We start from the raw sequence: 19,271 nt of genomic DNA, 5'->3' as shown, positions 1-19,271 counted from the left end.
TGTTGATGTGTCGCTCAATAGCCGAGGGTGTCATAAATCCTGCGAGGTCACACTGCACATTAAAGTGGTGGACTTCACTGCCGCCGTGTTGTGTTGAAGGCTGAGCTACATTGTGTTCTATCCTGGTGGTTCATGTGCTGTAGCGCGGTGTGATTGACATGTTACTGCACCTATGTGCCTTGCAGGCAAAGGCATGTGAGCTAAGACCAGTTCCTGGAGGTAGTCTGTGGCAATCTGATTGAAAGCCAAAGAACATACGTCAAGGCCAGGTCTTTACAGTACAGTCACGTTTCCTGATTGGATGGAGGATAGACTGAGCTCTGGTCCACAGACCTCAAAGGATGCTGCCTGGGCCTTTTCCCAAATTGGCTTGCATCGGGACAGTTTTTGGCAGTAGTTTGTAGTCAAATGTACCAAGCAAATTATTTCAAAAGCATCTACAAAAAGCCCTCTGTTATGCAAATAGAAAGTAAAAATGTATTAAAATACACAGGCCTGTGCTTGTATACCTGCAGTACACTGTATATGTAGTGCCTTAAAACAGTAATGTAATACCAAAAGATTTCTCCTAAAGAACTGGTTTTGCAAGTTGTGGTTTTCAATTCAAAACAAGCTCTTCCAAATACGCACAGTTCTACCGTGTAACTGAATAGGGAACGAGAAAGAGATAAAACATGAGATCTCACCAATGTCATGTGCCAAATCAAAAATGTAGCACATCAAATGTGAGACGCATGAAAGTGGAGACCGGAGTAAACGATGCAGTGAAGAAGACAGGGGGTATGTGGCATACGGGTGAAGCACCCAGCACGTGTCCAGCTCTGAGACCCTCTTGAGGAAGGCTGACTCAGCCTTACTGCGCTGGGTGGATGCGTGTGCATGTGTGTGTGCGTGTGTGTGTGTGTGTGTGTGTGTCTGTGCGTGCACGTGGCAGCAGTTATCACCCCCTGCCTCCCCCTCGCCACTCCACAGTATCCCCTCCTTCTCTCTCGCTCGCTCTCTTCGCCTCTACCGCTGCAGTATCTCTCCTGCTCATTCCTCCCTGTGCTGGCCAGGGAAACACGCGCTTTTCTGCTTTTTTTTCCCGCCTGGCTGCTGGCTCTCCTCCAGCATCCCTCAGTGCTTCTCTCGCTCGCTCTCCTCCCCCCCTTTTCAGCCTATGTCTCCCCCTGTGGGGTTTAACCAGCCTGCTTCTCTGGCTGCTGCTGCTGCTGGAGCAGTGGAGCGGTCTGACACCACACTGCTGTGCCGCTACCTCTCTGCCTCTCTTCTCCTCGCTGCTTCACGACTCACACTCTCCTTTGCTGGATAATCGCCGCTGAGTCTGGAAGAGACAGCGACAGAGGACGGCGAAGGGAGGGAGAGAGACAGGAGAGACTGCAGTCTTCATTAAACTGCTGCATTCTTGAGTTTGTCTTTGCCTCTGCTTTTCTGGCCTGCTAGGAGTGCTGCGCAGGAGAACAACTGCTTCAGTAGAGAAGTCACTGAAGGAATTTATCCTTCTCTCTCTCTCTCTGCGCTTCCTCCCTCTGTTCATTCCTGGGACAGAGTGCAGAGGAGGAGAGAGGAAAAGAGGGAGGGACTGAGAGCAGGACTTCAGCCGCACAGCTCAGTGTCCCGCCTTGCTCCAGAGACCAACACACACACACAGAGACACACACACATTTGCATAGATTGGACACCAGACTGGCAGACGGGGACAGATTGACAAAGACACACACGTAGTCAGACACGAGCACAGACAGACAAGTGGTGTCATGGCGTCAGTGGACAGCGCCGGTTCAAGTGTCTCTGGCTGGCTGAGACCAGGGGATCTACTTCACGCGGGTCTGGCAGTTGCACTGCTGCTCGGTGAGTTTCTACTTCTCTCTCTACCTTCAGCTGCACTGTCATTCCTCACTCTTCCACTATGTCTCTACACCACAACATTGTACTTCTTTCCTCTGGATGACGTTTTCATCCCACACGCCTCATGCTGTCTTTACGTTTCAACTTGTTTCTATGGCCTCTTCACCTTCCTCTTCTTCTCATTTGGTTGAAGTATCATTTTTATATACCGCTTTTGGTGGTTGGTTCACAGCTGTCACAGTAAATCTCCACACCAACATCTGCTGTTCTATCACGTCGGCTTTGGCTTCTTTTACTCATCATTCTCTTCCCACATCTGAAGGGTAAGATGCGTGGTTATGTCACAGGTGATGTTTACTTGTTGCTGCGCTGAGGGCATCGAGTTTTATTATTTAACATCCAACCCTATCTGCCGTTCTGAACTTGGACATGTGCTGAGCTAAATGAGTGACTGACTAGATGCTTCTTCATGCCTGTTTTTAATATGGGGAAATTTTCAGGAGGGAAATTGATAAAAGGGAGAGAAATAAAAATGTAGAAAAACATTCTCCTCATGCATAAAATAATTTGTTATGGCTATAGTTCTCACCGTGTGTGTGTGTGTGTGTGTGTGTGTGTGTGTGTGTGTGTGTGTGTGGTATTACTGGTAGTGACGTAGTGGTGCAGTGATGTTTTTTCTCATGCACTCACAGTTGAGCCTTATGACACAACAACAAGACCAAGGGGTTCATGTTAAGTTCTCAATTGAAGTGCTATTCTTAGGAAAGGTACGTCAAATTATGACAGTTCATATTACGTTGATCGTTTGGTCCATTCTACAGCCCAATACTTCATACAGGAACATGATCGAGGCTGGAAGCTGTTTCTGCTCCTTGAATTGTTTACTTTCACATTTATTTATATCTTTTGGGGATTTTTAATGGTCCACAAATATAATGCGGTTCGTGATACAAATTCACACAGTTTATGTTGTCCAGTCAAGACATAAAGAAAAATGTATTGCATTTCAGTCAAGATAAGTCCTACTTGAGCATCATTTGTCACAATGGCCCCTTAATTGCTATGAGATCTGTTAAATCTAATGCAGTTGAGGCAAGATAAGATAATCTTATTTCAAAGGGGCAAAAAGGAGAACTGTCACCACAGAGTTAAACGGTGTATAGCCTATATAGCAGAATTAAATTGACATCTTGCAAACCAAATAAGGTCTTGAAGGTTAAAAAAAATAAAAAGTTAACAACCTCCGGTGTACTGAAAGTGTTTCACAGTACACACTCCTATGCAGAGCAATAGTGGGCCACCCTAACATGATCACAACAGGCATCATCGAGAAAGTAAAGAAACGTGGTTGTAGATGCATATGGGCAGTTCTACAGAGGTACAACCTCCAGGAGACTTTATCTGAGATCTAACTTTTATCCTCGACCTTAAAGAGAATTTAGACATTCCTCCGAAATGCAATGGGACAGGAACGCCTGAATGCACTGACCACGCTTCCCATGGAGAGGGAAGTGGTCAGGAGTTCAATGAGCGGGCAATTGATCACTTTTCTGCTTTGAAAGAGAGATGAGCAAATGTCAATACAAGTGAGTAATGTAATTTACATAGTGAGTTATGGGATTGTATTTATTATATAAGTTGAATTGTAAATAATTTTATTCGTTGCGAATATTCATCCCCAGTGACACTGTTTTTTATTCTGCCGTATAAAGCAGATGCCTTTAGAAACAAAGGTGTATTCTTTACAAATACATAACAAACCTGAAAGAGACGACGGTCCTCTGAGCAACAGTTGAAGAAGAATAGAAGAATTCCTCAGCCGTTTGTAAAATGAACTGGAAGCTTTGATTTGAACAGGAACAACAAAGCAGCTGAGAGCAAGCTAAAAATGTACAAGCAATGTGTTGCTTGAGCAACACTCTTCTTCAAACTTCACAATATAAATGGATTTTAGTCGACGGTTAATGTTGGAATATCAGATGAATAAATCATAGTTTAGAGCTCTTCCATCTGACCACTGAGTAGACTGCAGAAAAAAGACATTTCTGTTCCCACAGTATTCTCCCATCGTGCAACACTATGAGGGCATCGACTAAATGGAAGTTTGAATCATTTCACTCTCTTTCTTTTGGGGACAAATCTATGTTTTGTAAACACATTTGCTGTCTGAATTAAACACAAAATGACTATGCTTAAATTACCCATTGATCGGGTCACCTTAGCCATCATCACATCAATTGACCCCGCCCTCCCGAGAGATTTGTCTGGAGCCGCCACTGTTCATCCTTCACACAGAGAGGCCACTGATACTACAAGCCCTCACTGTGACGGACACGACTCAGAGCACGGATTACTTAACGAACCATAAAAAATAAAGATTTGTAATCCCAAACGTTCCAAGACATGCAAACACACAAAACAACTATCATCGCCGACATTAAACCCCTTCCATCCTCCTCTCTTTCACAAGTCTTCCTTTCACAAGGTGTCATACGTTAACATAAGGGATTACGCAACACATTTTGTTGTAGAGAATAAACAACAAATGGCAGAAAGAGCATCGAGGCAAACAAATTCAGCGCAGCGCAGGTTTATAGAACAGCAGTCGGTATCAGTAGTTGGTGTCAATGTGATGATTGTGTATGTTGTTACTGGTGTGTGTGGCTATCGTACTACATGAGTGTGTGTCTGTGTGCAGTGTGACCGTGACCCTGCCTTGGCCACAGTTGATTTAGTTTCTTAGCTGCTGTTGTGATTCTCAGCCTTGCTGTCACTTTACTCACCTTGAGGAGGACATCCCACCACCTCTCCATCCCGCGTGACCCCTTCCATCACTTCCTACCCACTGCACCAGCTTCATTACCCCTGCTCCGCCATTCATCGCTCTCCTCCTGCCTGTTCACTCCCTTCCTTCTCTCTCTCTCACCCCTTCCCATCACTTCTCCCTCCCTCTTTTTCTCAGAGAGGTAATAGCATCCTCGGTCGGTTCTCTGTGGGTTCACTTGGAAACGCATTAACCCTTCAATCTGTGGCCTACTTAGAAAAAAAAGAAGAAAAAAAACTCACCTTCACAGACAGCCAAGGACACACACACACATACTTGCAGTTAGTTGCTCTTTCTCCCATAAGTGATTCAGATATTGATGTTTTCCCAACTGGGACAAGAGATATTTGATAGTGGAGCTAAAAATATCGTACATTCCATTACTCATGTACACTCAAGTGCATGCATTCATACCGGAGGAACAGACGCACGTTGACATGCGTGGATACCACGCACGTGCACAACATAACTGGGATAGTATTATCACAGTGTGTGCTTCTATGGGTATTTGTAGGACAAGCTGAAAACATTTGAGAAGAAGAGGAAGGGGGCGGAGGGAAAGAGGATAGTAGAGAGTGGAGTGTAGAAGGAGGGAGGTGTGAAATCTATTTCTGGGCACGAGGGGGGACACTCCTCTCCGATATGTAAAAGAGCATCGTGCTTCCACAGTGCGCGAGCCATTTGGAAGGGAGATTCTTCCTTTTTTTCTCCCTTGTTTTCTCCCTTGTTTTCTTTCGCACCATTATTTTCTCTGTAGCACTTCTTAACAAACCTTGCTCCGTGGCACTGTACCAGTACTGATTGATCGATTATAGAAATATTAAGGCTGCAACAGAAAGCATTGCAAACCTTTAAGTTGCCATCGATGACACCAAAAAAAATCATACACAGACCAGCTCCTCGCGTCTCTCCTATTTATTTAGTTATAGCATCCCTGAGGAAAACGTTCTGAGAGCAAGTAAGACTGATATATTGAGGGAGGATAAAGAGAGCGAGGGCAAAAGTGCCCAGTGCTGTGAAGAAAAAGAATCGCGAGAGCCCATTGAAAAAGAGCAAAACCAGAAACGGAATAGAACAAGGAGAACCCGATTGGCCTGAGTTGCTAGTGAAAGTGAAGGAGACGATTCAAGACTACAGAGGAGAGGTAAAAATACCGGATGTTAGAAGACAAGAGGAAAGTACAAAAAAAACGTACACATTGAAATACTTCTAGTATATAATTATATATATATATATATATAATTGCAACATTCAAAGATTTTAAACTGTATTGCCACATGAACCTGACAGGCACCAGGAAAATGTCACTATAAATTACTTTTTGAGTCCGTACTCGTGAGCACAAATGTATCCAGTTAGTTTTTCTTTGTGAACTACGTGACACTTTACAGACCAGACAGTTGTTGAAAGGTTGAATTAAAAATAATGTACAGCACAGTTAATTGCAGACATCTGGGGTCTGTTCATCACTTATGATCATTTCTCTGTTGATTACTAAATCCTCCCGTACTGTATTAGCAACTAATGTGTTGACCGCGTCGGGGTTGGCTGCATTCACATATTTGCTTTTACAGCCATGTTGAATTCACTTCAGCACCACTGGGCCCAAGGGACACCGAGACAGAGAAAAGACAAAGGAGAGAAACAGAGAGGGGAAAACAATAATGAGACATCTGCTTGCTTACTATATTTACCCATTAACTGATCAAGACGTTTATGTTAATTGCAAATGGCTCTAGGGCTGCTACACACTGCTACTGGGATGGCACAATTATCTCTCGCCTCTCATCAGCCAAGTGTGTTTGATTTTGGCCCTGCTCTCTGGTTGAATACTGAATCTATATATCAGACAGCGACTCATTATAGGTAAATAAAAAGATGAAGTGCAATGTGCGATCTAGCACCACTAACATAGTATTTTTCTAGATTATAAAAAGTATATGAATCTTTTTTTATTACTAAAATGATTTATGTTTTTCTTTTTATCCCACACTGTCCATTTCATATGATACAAAAATATTTGTTTTCATTCTATATCAATTTTTAACATCCACAGTTGCAATTGGATAACTTAATCACAGTGACTTTTAAATTGTCAGTACCCAAAATGGGCAATCATCTCAAATTCAAAAGTGAGCACCCCAAAGGATTACAGTGTGTCCAGAGCATTAAACGCCCAATGTGCGAAAGTAAATGGGGATTTCATCCAAAATGACTTGAGGGATTCTGCTGTTAGGAGCTTTTGTTCACACTGATGTCTTCACAGAGCTGCAAAGCATGCGATGGGAAATTATTATGTGGATGGCAAGTCTCTCACAAACACACAGGCATGCCTGCCTATGTGTTGCTTTAAACCAGTTTGCAAAGTGCAATGTGAGCCTGAGTGGGTCAGTATGTAGAAAAGTGTTTATAAATAGGACCCCCGAGTGTGTGAGAGACACCAGAGCACAATCTGAGAATTACACCAGCTGTCACTTGAAAAAATAAAAAAAAACATACCCAGCCCAAAACTCTTTTGTAAATGAAAGAGTTACTGTGTGTGTTTCTGCTTTGCGCAACAACGCCACATGACACCAATAATATTTTGTAATAATTAGTTTTGATTCGGACGCATTTTTGTCTCGCTGTCAGTTACACGCCCACGTCTGACACACATTCTGGTGTGACAAACAGGAGCAGCGAATGCACCGATTGAACTGAGTAGGGGAGCTAAAATAAATAGCACAGCATTATATATATATATATATATATATATATATATATATATATATATATATATATTTTATAAAATATATTTTCAGAAGACACATTAACCAGTGACATTCTGTCGTCAACATGTTTCCCATCTTTCTTGACCCCTCGCTGGCTTTGTGTCACATTTACTATGGCGCAGTAGTCAACTGGTTTAATAGAACTGTTGTTTGCTTGGAATGAGAGGCTTTACTGGAAACAGGATAACAGAGATATGTCACTATATTTTGCAAAGTGCTAGCATCATGTCTTTATGCCCAGAAAGTATTGATAGTACTAAGAGTGAACAACGTAGCTGGTGCCATCAGCCTCAGAGTCAGAGTTGACTCAATCAAGAGAAGATCTTAAAATCAACATCCGTCAGCTGTCATTTTGCACATTTGACTTTGTTTTAGGTTGCAGCATTGATTATGGCTACATCCTCAGCCATTGAGTCTAGACTCAAGAAATTCAAACACACTAACAAAGAATAGGGAACACTGTTTAGGGGTGGATAAGAACACTTTCATCTCATTAGCAGTACTTACTGTAATATAAGCTACTTCACTTTGTAATGTCATTACTCATCAGTTGCACTCATCTTTCACAGTAATCCTAGCCCAGCCAAGTGAGCCAGCAGACAAGCATTACTTAATTGCCTGCTCTAAAACATGGTTTGAAAGCAAAGTAAACTGAACTATAATTGACCCAACTTCTAACTAGAATGTCTTGTTCATCTTTACGTTTACCAAAACCAATGTTTTCCTTTTTGCTTTTTGCTTAATCTTTTCCTTTCTTCCTTGGCTCAGGTGTATGGAGTGTTGGTGCACTGGAAGTCTCGACAGGTAAAGTGTCTGAACTTTACGCAATTAATGGCTCCACGGTCCTGCTGCCCTGCACCTACTCCTCCTGCATTGGTATCAAAAACCTCTACTTCAACTGGCACTATGACGACAATGGAACCATGATAAAGGTATCGTTCACACACACACACACACACACACACACACACACACACACACACACACACACACACACACACACACACAGTAACTCATGTGCAAGCTGGAGCAACTTGGATATACTGTACAAACAAAACACTAAAACAACCTTTACATTCCTTTTCTGTGTTCCATGCCTTGGGCTCACATGCTAATGTAGATCGTTGTGCATATGAATATTGATCTACCCATCTCTGTGCATCCGATTACATATATTGTGTGTGTGTGTGTGTGTGTGTGTGTGTGTGTGTGTGTGTGTGTGTGTGTATGTGTGTGTGTGTGTGTGTGTGTGTGTGTGTGTGTGTGTGTGCGTGTGTGCAGTTATGTGAAGCGGTGATTCCTAGTGAGGGAGTGGAGCCCAGGCCCAAGATAAACCATGATCGCGTGACGTTTGTCGGCTCCTCAAAGAGCAACAACATCTCCATCCTGCTGTGGAACATCACCATCGACGATGCGGGAAATTACTACTGTTTCGCCAAGAACGAAAAAGAGAAGTTCCGCAACCACAGTGCTGTCTACGTTCTTTACGTGGTGGACGAAAGTATGTGACACATGAGTGCATGCTGCTGCACAACACCTAGCTTTAGATTACACCTGCTTACAAGTGCTTGCACTTTAAGACAGATACAAATGCTCAGTGTCTCATCTCACTCGTTCTCCCTCACAATGTCTTTCCCTCTCTCCCTCTTTCTAGTTAAGGTGATCGACAATACTTTGACAGTGATCATTGTCTCAGTGCTGGGTGGAGTCATTGGCTTCAGTATCATCTTCATGGTGATAAAGGGCTTGTTGATTCAGTTTGTGCTAACGGGCGACGATAAGAAGTGAGTAGATCATTGCCGATGGTAATAACACAGGACACTGAGGATGAATTCAGAAAATACAGAATATAGTTGAGTTTCACCATGTGTAAAAACAAAATTGAATTATGAATTAATCATAACATGACCTTCAATAATGTGACTAAAACTGAATTCAATTGTGTAATTGGATTAGGGAAGTTAGAAATGCAGTTTAATTTCTAATCAGAACTGTCATTTTGACTGGGTTAATATGAGACTAGACTATTGTTGTCCATGTTAACAACACATTTTGTACCACTTAGCAATAAATGTAATACCCACACAGGTGCAGACATATCAACAACCTAATATTTGGCTACTCAGTGTGACTGCAGCTTATCTGGTCTGAAAAAGGAAGACAAATGGCGTCTTTACTTTATCTGTTTACATCTATCACAATTATTATGTCAGCAGACATCCGTGTATGAAATATGATACATGTGCGTATGTGCACAGGTGGCAGGAGTCATTACGTTCTCTGATTTTAAGTTCTTCTTTCCTTTCTATTAACTTCTTTGATCTGTGTTTCAGTAAAATCCTAATTACATATTTCCAATTAGTGTTGAACACAAGATTAGTGTTATGGGCTATGAGGGTAAGGCGATGCAATCCCTGCAGTGTATATATATATATATATATATATATATATATATATATATATATATATATATATATATATATATATATCCCTTGTATTTCCTCCCTCTATGGGTGATCATCTTAACCTTTGGTTTCACTGTCCCCTGCAGCAAAGAGTGTCTGGTGAGCTCAGGGAATGACAACACAGAAAATGGAGTTTCAGGAGCCAAAGCAGATAACAAAGGGACACCAAAGGCATGAGTGAAATGCAAAGTACGTCTTTATGTTTGTATTATATGTTCGACCAATGTACACGCTCAGACAAAGTGCTGTTACCAGTGGACTGTTTTATCTTACTAGCTAGCGGCCAATACCACATGTACATTTCGATTTTAAATAATGCTTGAGATTAAAAAAGTGTGGAATGTACATAGGCCTGGATCACTCTCTCAGCTACATGGCAGCCCATTTGTTACACAGTGTGCAGCCTCTGTTATCGACTTCTGCTCTCCTGAAACCGAACACTTTCTCTGCAGTATCGCCCAAGTATACTTGCTGTTTTCATACCCTCTTTACATCATCTTAGAGGAATAACTTTGCACAAAGCAGATCCTCAGTTGTTCTTTTTTTTAGACAACTGCCACTCCAAAATACAGGTAACCAGTCTCAAGTGACAAGCTACCAGAATGTTTGGTCCTTCCATCCACAACTCAAAGTCAAACTTGGACCCAAACAAATCTAACCAGTGGGAACAAACACACCTCGATGCCATGATGGATTGCCATAATCTATATACTGCCATGATGTCAACTGAAAGACTGCACAGAATACCTAAACCAGAGAATTCTTCAACCACAGTTTTGTTTACAAGCCTAAGCCATTTTTCAGTCACAAAATAAGTAGAATTTGTTGGTTAAAATTGGTAAAATACATATTTTTTAACACTGCTTGTAAAATGGCATTTTAAAGAATATTGTAGTAGGCTGCTGACTGAACATGTTTTACTGTTCTTATGATTTAACACATCCTATGGTGGTTTGGAGTGTTTTCGAAGCTTTTTTCTCTTGACCATTTATTCCTGATCTGACCTTAAATACTGCCACTGCCAGACGGAATTTCAACTTGCGTATTCACAGCAGGGTCCAGGTTTGACACACTGTTGGGGTGTTTGGTTCATTAATGCCAACAGTAGATTTTGATAAGCTACTTCCGAGCCAAGGCTGACAACTGGGCTTTCTGAGGTGACTGAAGGATCCAGTAATGCACAGGTTTTTATTGTTTTGCTTTAAAGGAAACACAGGTGCCTGTTCTGCTTCTGCTCCCTCTGCTGGTGGGAAGATAAAAAAAAAAGAAAATGTATGAAAAAACTCATCAAAGACAATCCCTAGATTACCTAGCTCCCTATTTAAATGAATGAACATAATCATGCTGCTTCTGACTAATAACCAATGCATTTTTAGCATGTGAGCATTTTATAGAACTTCATATAAGTATATGTTGTCTAGGACCACAGTGCAGAAACATTTCTGTGTGTCTCTGTATGGTCCCATTTAACCCTTCATATGGACTTCAATCAACTGAAGCTCTGTCAATGCTTGATAACCACCTCCCAACACCACTCCAACTTTTATTCCCCTTTAAACCAGGTCAGAGTGACGAAAAGAAAACTCTTCTTTTACTTGCAATGACCTGCATGTATTTGTGGGAAAGAAAGGGTGAAAGGCATTTCACACTTATTCAAAAGTGAGAGCATTTTCATATCTCTAAACGCGAATCATATACAAATCATGTCTGCAGACTAACTTCCAATACAAACTTGCTCTGAGAACCGTAATAAATCACTTTACCACACAAGTCTATTGATGCTGCCTCAGCAATGCAGGTAGCACAGCATTGGGACAGATCAGTGAAAAAGAATGTAAAGATTGTCAGAGAAAATATGTTTAATATTGTCCAAAAAAAAGTATATTTTAATGAATGCTAAACATAATTGATTATATTAATGTTATTATCAAATGAATGTGCGAATACCCCCGTAGGCCAGTGGTGCATTTTTCTTTGTCAACTTTCATGTGACTCCAGACAATATTTTCAGTGTTTTGCTCAAAGTTCAGTTTAGCCAACAACTACTTGCTGTGACTGTAGGAATGTTGAGCATTGAAGATAATAAGAAATGTGTGTTGGGTTTCTAGTACTGGTGTCTTAGCACTAAAACATGTATTGGTAAGTACAGATCAAGAGGGATCTAGAATGTGGAGGGAGATGGGAGTAAATAAACAAAATGAAAAGTAAAAGATATAATATATGAATATAAAACATGCTCAAATTAAACAGCTTGTAACAGGAACATTTATGGGGGGTGGGGGTGGGGGAAGAAAAGGAGAATCCAATAAAGTCTTCATTATCTCTTAATTAACGTTGACATACTTAGAGCTAAGATGCCGACTGGAGACAAGAACCCGCTCTCGATGCGACTCTTAGTACACGAGCAAAAGCTACACACAAACATACGCACGCACACGCCTACAACACGGACTCACATACTAGGAGCCATTTTGAAACCAGGGTGTAGTACGCTGGCCTTGCATACAAACAAATACAGCACTTTGTCCACCGTTCAGAGTGGCTGCACAAAACAGGAAATCATGGACGTGACTCACAAGTCATTAATCTGTTATAACACATTGGGAGAGTTGACACAATCCAAAAAATGTATGTTATGTTTACTTGACAACGACGTGGTGTCGAAATGGTTTAAGCATTGTCCGAACATGTGTGTGAACACAGAGCTCTGTGGCAAGATTGTAATATTATTTATTTTTTCACCTCTGTCCGCCTGCTGCCCTCTATAACTGGAGTGCATTCCCCTTTTTGCTTTCATTGGAAGCAAAAAGACAGACATCAGATTATGCAATAACTTGTTATAAGGCACTTTATAGATGTGTCTGGACTGGCTGTGATGGAAACTGTCTGTCCAAGGCACTGTTTATTGTACCAATGTATGTATCTACACTGTACTTATGTACTGTATTTACTATATTTCAGTTGGAATAATGCATCAGCATTAGATTCATACTGTATATTAGACCGATTTATCTATTTTGGAAAACTGTAATGGCTCCTTACATTGTAACTGTGACTGTACAGTGTTAGAAGTGATACAGCATCCTTGTCGTATTGTAAAACTGTGAATGTTATGGATATAAGGAAGCATTTCACACACACACACACACACACACATATACACACACATACACACTTGCTTCCCTGTCTATCGAGTCTTGTGCAGATCCCTCTGTAAACAGGGTACATCCAAACGTCTTCCTGTCGGGAAAAGCAATATTGTAGAGATGACCTCTCTGTTTGTGCACTTTTCCTTCTTCATACTTTTAACCCTTACAAATCATAACAAACAGGTGGTTTCATTGACGGATTGCGTGCCCTAATGTGTATATTTGTGGCTATAGCTCCTATTGTGTGGTGCCCCTTTTTTTCTGTGATCCCCACTTGATGTTATATGTTTTCCGGATTATTGTGTTTCTTTGGGAGATTCTTTCTTATCTGTGACTATCATAGCTTTATTTCCCTGAAGTGACAAAGTGGAAAACCTCCACAGAAAATCAGGCAGGTATGTGTGAAAGATCAACTAATGCTATATGATGTAATGCAGTCAAAACATAGTTGTGAAACCCTGTGAAATATTGGCTGTTTTGACTTTTTTTATGATCTTTGTTTTCTCACAGAAGACCCTTTGTACACTCTGCCCTGCCTTGTCTTTAATATCTATTCTGAACCGTATACATGAGTCTTAAGGTCTGCTTGTAGTGATTGCTGCAGTACTGAGTCTGCCCGGTCTAGGGTGGGATGCTTCTCTGCAGTGGTGCAGCACAGCACGGGAAATACAGTAGGACTGCCACCTAGTGGTAGAAGCCCAACACGTCATGGTCTTCCCCTCTGGGGGAAGCTGATGAGACATTCAATTTAAAAATGCACATTTTGACACAGATTGAAATGACTGCATTATGAATTTATGTAAATGAGTTGCTACAATTTCATAGTTAAAATAACATAAACACAATACAAATGTTTAAACTGTTGCTAATTGCTTTAGAAGTTTAGATAATGCTATTAATTGTTTACAAGTATACATAATGTTAACCCCTGTGCCCATTCGACATTTTATCTACATTAAAAAAAGGGGTGATGTGTATAAGTTTACACAAAATCTTTTAGGAAAAGGATAGATGCAACAATTTGTACACACATGAATCCTTTATCAAATTGCTCTCAGTGTTAGTGTTACTGTCACATTACTCGCTAAAATGACCAAGAGTTCTGACTGACCACAATGATTACTCAGAGTTAGTATTGCTCTTACTGCCAGAGCGGCTGAAACTCAAACTGCCAATCCAAGAGTCTCACGTCTGCTGTTGTCACTACACTACTACAATGACACACAACTTATTCAGTACACTTACACTACAGTAATTATGTTGTGTTACCATCTACCGCTCTATTAATGGCATTTCAGTACTGAACTGTAGATGCTCTATACTACTTCTGTATTTCTAGCAACTGAAACTCACACTGCCAAGCCACGAGTCTGACGTCTGCTCTTTGTCTCCCACATTCCACACAGATCAAGAGATCTATTACTACTGATCTAAGTTCAACGGAAAAGTCAACTTTACTACAATCCCAATTGAAGGGGATGATAAATACAATGAGATGAAATATGTTATAATTTTGGCACCAACACAATTGTGTTCCTTGTCAGAATTAAAATGATTGGAAGTGTCAGAATAATTTTTACAAAGATAGTGAACTTTTCATTATTGTTAGCATTGCCAAACTGTGATGCATATTGTGAGCTATAGTGTGTCAATAGTGTAGAACACGACTAGCAAACTGCCTCCTGTAGCTCTTGAAATAAATTATCTTATAGACCAAGGATAGCTGAAAATACTGACCTTCCCACTGCAGTCCTGCGTTTTAAACAAGTTCAACAATGTTTTACACATCCAGCGGCTAACTTAATCAAATTAAACAAATTCATATTTCCACATTAAACACTATACACTAATGTTGTACAAATTGTAGTATTTTATAGTAAGTCGATGTATTGCAGCAAATGACAATATTTTTGCTCACATCTATGTCACACATACACAAAACATCTGCAATCCGGGTTTCCTCGATCAAAGTTCCTCTGATTATTCGGCTGTTTGTCTGTGTTTGTGACCATGTTGCTCATGCTCCCTTCATAACTATGCACCTCAAACTTTTGACTTGTTTAAAAAAAAAAATACATACTGGAAATAAAAATGTTTGAAATTCCCACAGCACTGTTGAGTCTTATTGTGTCTTTATCCAACTTTGGAGAATGCTCATTCACTTCATCCAGTTCAATCGCTGATAAAGAAAGCAAATGCTCAAGTCTAGATTTGAGTTACGTTGGCATATTAATTCAATAGGCAGTAATGAAATCTTCTTTGATTCCTTCCTGACATACTCATACGTGTTCTTGCATACTATTCCCTCACGTAATTTGCAAGACCAGTACAATTCTTTCTACCCACACCTTTATGACCAAATCTGGCCTTTTGGGGAATACAACATCTCATCTCCATCTAATGCAACAAGTGACTACAACTGCACAAAATGAGAATAGTTTTCTATGCAAATAAAAGTTTGCTATGTCTTATTAAAAAACACAATGTTATATGATATGTGAAAAGTTGCGTGACAAAAAAAAAGCCAATTTCCAAAAATAAAGCTCACATAAAATGATTCACTTTATTCTATGTGAGCATGTTGGAAAATCTGTTCTTCTTTTACAACATAGGAACTACATATCTAACCCTTACCCTAAAACATGTGTTATAGACAAAAGACAAATACTGTTCCCGCCCGGTTTGAACAAAGGCCACCTCGTGTTAGTGAACCCAGGCATACAATATCTTTAAAAGCAGAGCACATGCCAGTGAAAATATGATTTATCAAAGACCAAAAAGAAGAATACCTTCACACTTCTCCTGTAAATGATTTGCTGGCTCATCTCTGGCAAGCTTCCAATAGGCAGATATGCTTCTCGTGTAGACATGTTCCTTATCATCTCTATTGTTGCAATGCCTGCCACAATAACACAAGTCTGTCGTAAATATAGATGAAACCATCAAACGTTTCAAAGACGGCCACTAGCACAAATACCTCTGACATACGTTCAATACATGAAAGTAGAAAAGATTGTTAAAACGTAATAAGTTATACTACAAAACAAAACACACATTGGACTTTAATTTTAAACAGTTAATGTTAATATAAATGCTGGATTTGATTTTGGTTGTATGTAGTATGTCCTTCGAGGCTTCCGTACTACGGCTAGATGTAAACAGGAAGTTGGATACAGTCTATTGTCGGAACCTTCTTATATACAGTCTTATGGTAAGTAATGTGGAAATATATATTCATGTTGAAATGTGTGTGTATCTGCATTGTATGTTACTCATGTTTTTTTTTGTTTTACTGGCTTTTTACATCCATTGACTTAATTGAAAAAGCGCGCCCTCTGTTGACCAGCCGTCACTGGTGCCAACATTAGTATTACGTATATGAGCTAGCATACTCAATACAGCAAAACGAAGCCTTTCGAGTGTTGACAAGGTAAGAAATCATGTCTCAGTTTTCAGCTTTCAGCGCAACTAGAAATGAGAAAATACAGGCGTTGTATCCTGCGGCAAAGGAGACGCAGGCAAGTTGTTTTTAGTTTAGCAGGTTATCTGTTTGGCTAGGTATGTGCCACGTGTTCTTTTCTTTTTTTTAGGGTGTTTGAAATGTGGGCTTTTTTAATGTGTAGCGCTGTCTAAATTAAACAAACTATAGGCATTTTTTTCACAGAACACAGGTGTAAATAATTAATTAGTGATGGGCTGAATTCCATTTAGCTCTGCTGGCCCACTGTCGCTCTCCCTGTGTAACTACTTAAGTATAACAGAGCCATCCTACCTAGCTTATACTGTATGAAAAGCCAACATGTCTGCTGTGTGGCTTATGGAATAACACGTCAGACTGACGTCATGCAGTCAGTGATCTATGTCGGACACATTTTAGACAATTAGAACAATTTGCATTTTTGTCAGACAAAGTTTTGTCAGACAAAGTAGTTTCATGATCTTGAAACCGAAGCAGTGAAATGGAATTCAGCCGTCATTAATTTGATCATTTACACCTGTGTTTTTTCTACTATGACAGTTGAAGTTGTTGGGAAAAATACAAGTGATGACCTTGGTGTGTCACAATCGTGGCCATGGCATTAAATAGCTACCCTGCATTAACATTCGTCAACACTATTATCCTTTGGAGCCCAGGTTTACCATCTGGCAGTATGATGGTTTGGGTTTTGGTATTGTTTTTTTTACCTTGTGCATGTTGTTTGTAAAAATATAGCATCTGGCCTCTGGAGAAAAATGGTGACCTCGTTGCCTCCTGTGGACCTTTCCATACTTCTGTGGTCTCATTGGGGTTTCTACACATCAGTATGTACGGCTTAAAGATTGACTATAAAGGGTATGGATATATTATCGAAAAAGATAAAAATGTCTGGTCTGTAATACAGGAAGTTTGTATGTACACAACGCACCACAGCTAACACTTCATGCCATGTGTGAAACAACTATAACTTCAGTGCATCACTTATTAGGATGCGACTGCGGACGGCAGGGAACATCTTATCAGGCTCAGGGTTCAGCCTTTACTTTTGAATGAGTTCGCAGGTATGATAGCCCCGGCTCATGTGGGACATGTGTGCTTGGTGACCCACTTTCGGCTTCCTTGCAGTTTTGTTTTTTTGGAGAGAGAAGTGCCTGTGGTGCAGAAATATTCAGAGTGCAAATATCTCTGAGGACTTCACTGGTGCTCTTGGGGAAACCTCTGAATTTATGAAGTCAATAAGTGCTATAACTGGCAGTTACTTTCATTATTCTTTCATGGATTCTTTTTTGATTAATTGTTTAGTCCATAGAGACATTTGGGGAAAGAAAATACCTGTCCAAAGCTTAAGGCGATACCAGGACCCTGGAGCTCAAGCACTTGAAATGAATTTGGCACATCATCAGTTTCATTATTTACATCTGCGCTTTTCACACTGTGACATGTCAAAATGCGATGAACGGGCCATGTTGCTTATTGACTTATTGGTTCAGCTCCAAAGCTGATAGCTATACTGAGACTGTCCATACAAAGCAATTTTGATTTGTGTCAGTCTGAAGTTCAAAAGAACTGCGCTGTAAGCAGCACTGGGCGCTGTCCAGCGTATTGATTGGTTCACCCTCTGTTTCCTAAGCTTCCCATTCATCTGTGTGTTACCTTAATTGCTTTGCAACCGGGAACTTGACAAGGATTCCACTGTCTGCTGTTACTGGAAACGGAGATAAATAAACCTGATCGACTGTTCCATTGATTACTTGTCACATCTCTCTGTTGACGCGACTTGTGCAAGGGGATCACGGATATTGATGGGGATGAGTTTGTATCTGGCGGTGTGTTTTCGTGAGTGTGTGAGTGTGTGTGTGTGTGTGTACGTAAGACCCTCGAATCAAGCCGTCCCCAGAGATAAATATGTCCATGGCCAACACCAATGTTATCAATACTACTTCCACAAATTGTCTCAGCAGCGCATCGTAGCCTGTCTCCCACACGGGATACAGAGTTCAGAAGCGGTTGTTAAAATGCACTTTACTTCAGTACAAGCTCAAGCTCATGAATCAGTCACCTGTTGCCTTTTGCGTTTGAGTAAATTTGTTTTTGAGTTTAGTCACTTGATATAGAGTTTGGCCTATTTGTCATTTACAGTGTACACAATCGTGATATAGGGATCTATCCATTGTGGTCCATCTATTTATTAATTTATTTTTGATAGGACTGCTGGCACTGACGTTTGAATGCTGCTTGACTATCACTGTTCACTTCATGTAAACTGTCCACTAGGGGGCGGTACAGTATAAAGCAATTTCAACAAGGTCATCCTTTCACATCGTCTCAGCCTCATGCAATAAGTAGGAGAACAAGCATTGATATAGAACCGTATTGCATTTTGGACTTGTTACCTCATCTCAGGGGATCTTTTAGGTTTTTGATTATTTTCAAAAATGCAAATTTAATAAATTGAAATGGGTTTGTGAGTTTATTTTGCTGAATTATAGTTAATTTGTTTCATCTTATTCAGTAGCTCACAAAGAAACACATCTCTTATAGTACACATAGCCAGGGTTTTAAAAACACAGTTATCTCTTTTTTCATCCTGTTATTCCACGAACATGTCTGCCAGAGAAATGCATTTGTATTTTTTGATGGAGTAATTATTTTGTCATTAACAATTGTAAAGTGTAATATCAGTTATATGATTTGAAATATAAGACCTCGTACATTGTATTTGTCTAGAATGGTGTT

At 40.3% G+C, this 19,271-nt stretch overlaps 1 protein-coding gene across 1 annotated transcript; it reads left to right on the top strand.

Moving 5' to 3' along the window:
• Positions 1–1,720: 1,720 nt before the first annotated feature.
• Positions 1,721–10,085, top strand: LOC306743044 (sodium channel regulatory subunit beta-4-like; the record flags this gene model as incomplete). Its single annotated transcript, XM_079225523.1, has 5 exons — positions 1,721–1,851; positions 8,212–8,375; positions 8,725–8,944; positions 9,098–9,227; positions 9,995–10,085. Exons 1-5 carry the CDS (start codon positions 1,758–1,760, stop codon positions 10,083–10,085), a joined length of 699 nt encoding a protein of 232 aa, XP_079081649.1. The 5' UTR covers positions 1,721–1,757.
• Between the last annotated feature and the right edge of the window lie 9,186 nt (positions 10,086–19,271).

The sequence above is a fragment of the Taurulus bubalis genome, assembly GCF_910589615.1.
Source record: "Taurulus bubalis genome assembly, chromosome: 10".
Classification (NCBI taxonomy): domain Eukaryota; kingdom Metazoa; phylum Chordata; class Actinopteri; order Perciformes; family Cottidae; genus Taurulus; species Taurulus bubalis.
This window is presented reverse-complemented; position numbering and strand designations above follow the sequence as displayed.